Raw genomic sequence first — 7,296 nt, 5'->3', positions numbered from 1 at the left:
TTGGATTGTATTACGCCCGGCTTTTTATCTTTTGTAATCCAGAAACCAACAACTAAGACCTATAAATATTCCATAGCGAAATGCCATTTTATCCTTTAATGCTTGAAGTTTTTAAAAATTGTATTTGGGAAAATGTTTTGTGTATTTGAGGAAATGGCTGATTTACTAGGATTAAAAATGTTACTTAGTCCAAACAAATCCGCCTTTATTATGATTTTCACCATGGACAGAATCGGATTTATTTTTAATCAAATAGTAGTAGAATATTTCTTCAAAGAAGACAATTTGGGTGAAGTTTGTATTGGATAAAGATAAAGTATTAAATAAAGACCTATATAAATATTCCATAGCGAAATGTCATTATCTTTTTATGTTTGAAGTTTATAGCAATTGTATAGGCAAAATTACTAGCTATGTTATTAACAAATAGGAATATATCCTATTATTCGACTATACGTGCATCAGTCCATTTACTTCAAAAATAGAGAAATAAAAAAAATATTTACGGTATCATTGTGAGTTGATTGAAAATGTTAGCTCTAAGAATGGATTAATGTGGCATAATGGTCGTCAACATTTTGGTACACTTGCGAAAAGATTAAGATTTTATAATACTAATTTATTGATTATTGAATAGGATGAATGGCTACGTTAAGTTGGGCTTTCAGGGAGGGAATACCTAAGTAATTATTCAGCTGGCCCAAAATGATATGTGGCCTTGGCCCGCTAAAATTGTTACCTTCATTTGATTGACTAAATTAACTCCATACCATTCTTTTTTTAAAAAAAATATATCCTTTCTCCGTCCACCAAAATCATTTCATTTTATAATTTTTATACGTCCAACAACAAATATTTTATTTACTATAATAGACATTCCATTAATTTTATTTCTCTCATTATTCATTATAAAATTAATAGTATATAAAAGTAGGATCCACCCTTACTAATATTTTTTATCCATTTTCTACTATATATCTTAAAATTCGTGTTCGATCAAACTAGGGTTTATAATAGCGGACAAAGAGTATTCTCTGTCACAAAAGAAAAAATAATAAATAAATTGTTTTCAATCCTTATTAAAATCTTGCATAAGTTAACAAGAAAAACCTATGATTCTAAAAATAGATGTGACGTGTTAATAAAACCAACAAAATGTACATTTCAACTTTTTTTCATCTTCACTATCAATTGCAAGTGCACCGAGCTTCTGTTACCTCTCCTATAAGGAAAAGCAACCCATCAAATTCAGAAATAAAAATTGATATCCATCAAATTCAGAATAAAATTTGATATTCTAGTAATAAGTTAGTAGTCATTTAATACTAATACTGTAACAAATAATTGGGAATAACACATTTTTTAAACTTTCTCATTTTTTATTCGTATTTTTGGAAAATAATTGTGTATAGCGTAGAAGCCGAAATCTATAAATTTTTTTCATAAATTTGCATATCACTCACAACAGTTACTTGATTTTAGTACTCCATAAAAGAGTATTATAAGATTAGACTAAATATTCTGAGTTTCATATCTTACATAATTTTTCCACAAATCAAAATAATATGATAATTGAAAAAATGTCAAAGTTACAATATGGAGTAATTAATTATTTATAAAAGTTGTGAAATTGAGCAAATTTATTAATTTTTTTGTTAATTTGTCATTTTTTATATTGGAATTAAATTTTTCAGACTCTCATAGTTTGGTGGCCGTACACCTCTTCCACGACAGAAAATTTGACTGGTGGTTCACGCGTGTGGGAGTCACTCGAGCTGAGTTTATTTTCAAATATTTAAATATTCATTTAATTGTGTATGATTTGATGCATAATTAACAATTACTCCTACTAGAATTTACATAAATTTAACGACCATCAACGTTTCCATGCATCAACTTAAATAAAACGTGACAAAAATAAATCCAAAACTGAAAGCCTGAAACATTTTATTGTATTCAGATAAACATTTTACGTTGATTTCTTTATATAATGCTATATTAAAAAATACGCATTACAATATAGGAGTGTAATAATTAAAGGTGATATGATTGAATAAAACATAAACTAGTCGATTGGCCCACGTTACTTTTTCCAACAGTTACATAAAATTTAATTTAACAACAATATTGAATATTTTGTGTTACACAATGTAAAATTTTCATTTCCCTTTATAGACTAGTGTTACAGATAGCTTAAGCAAAGTGGAGAATTAATTTCACATGTACTCCTATAAAATGATAAAGTTTTGTTTGTTTTGCAAGAAAAAGTCAGAAAAGTATTGCTTTCAAATCAACTTTTATAGCTGCAAGTAACATTTTTAGAAGAGGAGTGTCAAACTTGGTTTCTTGCTTTCGAGTTCCAAGTGCTAATTATTTTTTATATGTATTTTGTCATGTTTAAATGTAAGTGGTTTTGATTTATGAATATTGAGACTTGAGACTCATCTTTTCATAGTGGTGTGTTATTTATTTGGGTTAATTGATACACAAGTAATCATGTGGGTTTTGATTTAGACATGGTTTATGAATAGTTACTATGAACTATGAAAAGTCAAAATTTTCAATTGCAAAAAGGAGATGTTAATTTTAATAATATCATCGGATATTCATGAACGAATATATTGTGAAATATTTAATAAAAAATCTCTATCTTCGTTGTAGTTGAGTGTGATCAATTATTTTTAAATTTTATATACAAGGACGGTCGCAATTACGTACTCAATGCATCACAATGATTACAAGTTGTTGCAGCATGTTAAGTACGCTATTCGTGGGTCAATGACAGTCTCGTGGCGTTGCTTTCATTTTATTAAATCCAAAACTCTTTTATTTGTACATACCCTTAGTCCCCATTTCACTCTTTTTTTTTTCCTCCATAGCATTTTTTTTTAATTTCCTCCGGTTCCAACAAATTCACTAGTGTATGAAATTTTTCAGCCAACTTAGACACGAAACAATAGAAGCCAATGCATGATTGCTGCCATATTTAAGCTTCGGTAGCTTCATATGTGTGGTCGAATAACAACATTGAACTAAGGCCAGTGTTCAACTAAAAATAAAATTATACTCAAATAACAGTAATTTGAATCTTTTTTTGTTTATCCACGCATTCTAAAGCAAGCACAATCTTTGATAAAGTATGTCATATATGGCAAAACGGGTGGGTCGGGTCTGGCCGGGCTTATCAGTGCTTGAATACCTCACCCGGTCGGGTCAGAAAATGACCGGGCCGAAAACTCTGAGTCATTGCCACATTCGGGCCAAACCCGCCCATCATATTGTACTCCAATCTACTCAAGCAATATGAAAAATACTTGTTTTTTCTCTAAAAAAATAGGAATCTTAAAAAAATGAAATGGAATCCAAAGCGTATATATAGCCAAAATATCAAGAGAGGCTTCTTCCACAGAGCAAGCAATATTAATTTACACCCAAAAATAAAATAAAATAAAACAATGAAGAAGCAAACAAGATTACTTTATAGCGTTCCACCCCTCTTTTCCATGGATAAATCTTCGATTTCCGTGTCAAGCAAGCATCCACTCTCCCTCTCTCTCCTTTCCCCACACCTCCATTTCTTAATCCATGGGCAATAACCAAACCCCAATTCCATAAATTCCCCTATCCATCTCCTTCACTTGCCCCCTTTTCTTGCCTTCTAATCCTCCTCCTCACCCACTTTTCACCTCTCCATCTTCTTTTTGGGGCTCATGCGAAATTGATTACCACTTGATTATTTCATTTGCTTCTGCGGGAAATGGGACAGGAGGCCGCGGTTGTTGGCGCAGTGGCGGCCGGAGCGCCGCCGCCGACTTCTCTGGCGCCGGGGTTCAGGTTCCACCCCACCGATGAGGAGCTCGTCAGGTACTACCTCAGGAGGAAGGCTTGCGGGAAGCCGTTTCGGTTCCAAGCTGTAATTGAGATCGATGTCTACAAATCTGAGCCCTGGGAGCTCGCTGGTATGCTCTAGATTCAATCAATTTTTCTATTTTTTGCTTCTGATTTTTTGATTCGTTTGGTATCTTTTCGTGTAGCGTTGTGTTGGCGCAGCTAAATTTCGTTAATTGGATCGATTTATGTGTTAATCTGTGTTTTGATTTTGCTGATACTGTGTAGTGTGTGAATTTACTGATGATTTGAATATTTGATAGAAGATGAAATATTGCTTATTTGGATCAATTATTGTTGCTGGATGTGTTAATCTCAGTTTTGATTTTGCTGATACTGTGTGTAGTGTGTGAATTTACTGATGAATTGGTAGGAGATGACGAAATATTGCTTTTAGTATGTGAAGTGAAGTGCAAGAAATCTCAAAAAGTTGATTATAAAAATATTGAATTTGATGATGTTTGGGAAAAGCTAGTTGTTGATCTGTTCATTTCAAAACTTGATTGTGGATGTTTATTGAATTGGTGATCCTAAACTGCTAACTGATTTGATGTGGTTGTTTGGTTTGGATAAGATTACTCGTCTCTGAAGACGAGAGATCTCGAGTGGTACTTCTTCAGCCCCGTGGACAGGAAGTACGGGAATGGGTCTCGCCTGAACCGTGCCACAGGTAAAGGCTACTGGAAAGCGACTGGAAAGGATAGAGCCGTGCGCCACAAGAATCTGACCATAGGGATGAAGAAGACGTTGGTGTTCCATAGCGGGCGAGCGCCTGATGGCAAGCGGACCAATTGGGTGATGCATGAGTATAGGCTCTGCGACTCAGAGCTGGAACGGGATGGGGTCATACAGGTATGCAAGTGATTGTGATTTAAGCTGATGAATCTCTCAAGCTGCAAAGGTGTGGAATGTTAAGAGAAGTTTGTTGCTTTGTGAGGAAAGGATGCGTATGTGCTGTGTAGGATCTTCCAAAAGAGCGGCCTGGGACCCCCGAATGGGGACAGGTATGCCCCTTTTGTCGAAGAGGAATGGGACGAGGATGCAGTGGTGGTGGTGCCTGGAGGAGACACTGAAGATGATGTGGCCAATGGTGATGAAGCACGAGTCGAGTGCCCTGATCTCGATCAGGTTTGTTTCTTTTCGAGATGTTTACTTGTATGCTTCCTATTTAGGATTTGCATCACCGTGATTGGTTTCGTCGTATGCTCCATCTTTTTGTAACTGCAGAAAATGCAATTATTTAGCTTATGGCATTTGTGTCGTTGCAAATTTGAAGTAATTTACAAGTCACAAAACTGATCTCCTTCTTTGTATAACGGAATCGCGCTCATTCCTTCTTTTTCCACTTATAAACCGGTAGAAAATGCTTAAGAATTGCGCCTTTCATGCATGGGAGATACTATGAGACGAGCCTTGTTATCTAAGCATGCTCAATGCAGTTAACTGGTTTTCGCTAGCTTAGAATTCTTGTAATGTATGCGTTCTAGCCCTTGATTAGCCTTCTTGTTTATTATCACTATTAAATGCATAAAAATCGTGTCTTTCAAGCATGATTTGAGATGAGCCTTGTTATCTAATCTTGCTCAATGCAGTTAACTGGCTTTCGCTAGCGTATATCTCTTGTATTATTTCGTCCTAGATCTTGATTGTTCGTGGGTTAGGCTATACGCACTCTTCTTGCTTATTTTACTACTACTATGTAAATTTTCCAGTTTGAGTTGTGATGTGGCTTGGATCTGTTAACAGGAGACTCCGCCTCTCACGATGGCTCCTCCCCAGGCGGATAACCCGACAGGGACACAATCTCTTCAGTTTATGTGCAAGAGGGAGAGATCTGAAGACCCCGAGTTGCTCTCTTTATCTCAAAGCAAAAGGGGGAAGCCCGACGAGGATCCCAACTCAGGCCACGCAAATGGATCCGAAGATTCAACCACGACCAGCCAGGATCCTTGTACAATGATGATGACGACAAATTTTTCTTCCGGACTACTGGAGTTTCCTCTAATGGAACCGATAGAAAACCCGCCCGTGAGCACGCTGGCATTCGACTCCTCCAACCTAGAGAAGTCGGTGCCTCCCGGGTACCTGAAATTTATCAGCAACTTAGAGAACGAGATCCTGAACGTCTCCATGGAGCGGGAGACGTTGAAGATTGAGGTGATGAGAGCCCAAGCAATGATCAACATTCTTCAATCGCAGGTGGAGCTAGTGACCAAGGAAAACGAGGACTTACGGAGACGTGCCTAGGAGGACGATGAACATGGTATCTATATGTAATTTTCGGGGCCGGATTCCATCTCCATTGCTTCGGTAGAGAGAGATTTGGTTCTGTAGTTTGGTGCGGACGAACTGTGCATTTGTCGAAAATTCTATGGTCTTTTGTCGAACCTACTTCGTTTCAATAAAATATTATGTTTAGAATAACTATGGTTGTTCGCCTCCGGCCTCCGCTTCTCTTGTGTTAGGTTTTTGCGTTTTATTATTCAAATACAAATACAAAATCACAATATTCGACTCGGTTCGGATGCTAAGGTGTGGTCATGAGTGATGTATTAGGTATGAATTAGATAAGTTTGAGTCTTATATAACGAGATAAATCTCGATAATATTGGGCTAATTCAATCAAGCAATTTTGAGATAATTTAATTTTGAGCAATTGAAGATGGACGTAAAGGGAAATAAGGTAAGGAGAGAAATAAACATGCCAATTTTCAATTTAAGCTACGGGCCGCCGCAATGGGCCAATTTGAAAATTTGGGCCATCAATTTGCCGATTAGAATACAATTGGCTCCGATTGGGTTGGTCCAATTTAATGCAATTTCTTTTAAATTGGGATTATTTTTATTAAATAAGGATTAAGCAGCTTTACTCAAGGCAATGAGAAGAGGACTGATGACAAAATGATCATGAGCCATGCATGTCCAATTCCATGCATCGACATATGGTCATGAGCTCGAAGCCACGGAGTGTGAGAATGTATGTGTGCCAACATGAACGTGGCATGTATTCGAAGCATGACAAACTGGAAGGATATACTGTTCGGACCACCTAAGATATGTTAGATGAAATTAGATGCAACCAAACGCATTCGTGTGATTTATGATCATTAACTAAGATATATTGTGATGTGGGCCTTATTGATTTAATATTGTTTTAGTTAAATCTCTATTAGGATATAGATAATGAGTTTGTATTCTTATTCAATGAAGCAAGATATATTCCACTGATTTTTCAATTACGAGCTCACTTTCAAACATTTGCAGATTAATACGAAATCTTTCTAATTTTTGTCATTGGAATTTAAACTTGTTCGAAATCTAAGACTCCTATCCACTACTTCTTGAGATGTTAGATTTTAATTTATTTCATAATATAATACTCATATGAAAATATATCATAGCGAAGTG

The 7,296-nt window shown here is 35.8% G+C and overlaps 1 protein-coding gene across 1 annotated transcript; it reads left to right on the top strand.

Moving 5' to 3' along the window:
• Nucleotides 1–3,477: 3,477 nt before the first annotated feature.
• On the top strand, nt 3,478–6,312 carry LOC125214589 (NAC domain containing protein 50-like). Its single transcript, XM_048115679.2, has 4 exons — nt 3,478–3,959; nt 4,463–4,740; nt 4,831–5,016; nt 5,635–6,312. The coding sequence occupies exons 1-4, from the start codon at nt 3,758–3,760 to the stop codon at nt 6,133–6,135; spliced, it is 1,167 nt and encodes a 388-aa protein (XP_047971636.1). The 5' UTR covers nt 3,478–3,757; the 3' UTR covers nt 6,136–6,312.
• Nucleotides 6,313–7,296: the final 984 nt, after the last annotated feature.

This window comes from Salvia hispanica, chromosome 3 (assembly GCF_029641045.1).
Source record: "Salvia hispanica isolate PSC_SH4W2 chromosome 3, Shi_PSC_v1, whole genome shotgun sequence".
Taxonomy (NCBI): Eukaryota; Viridiplantae; Streptophyta; class Magnoliopsida; order Lamiales; family Lamiaceae; genus Salvia; species Salvia hispanica.
This window is presented reverse-complemented; position numbering and strand designations above follow the sequence as displayed.

Bases quoted from the DNA above. Each gene is read 5' to 3' on its own strand.
- LOC125214589 (XM_048115679.2), top strand. From the start codon at position 3,758: ATGGGACAGGAGGCCGCGGTTGTTGGCGCAGTGGCGGCCGGAGCGCCG. The intron at 4,741-4,830 runs GTATGCAAGTGA...TTGTGAGGAAAG, and splicing joins AACGGGATGGGGTCATACAG to GATGCGTATGTGCTGTGTAG. The intron at 5,017-5,634 runs GTTTGTTTCTTT...ATCTGTTAACAG, and splicing joins AGTGCCCTGATCTCGATCAG to GAGACTCCGCCTCTCACGAT.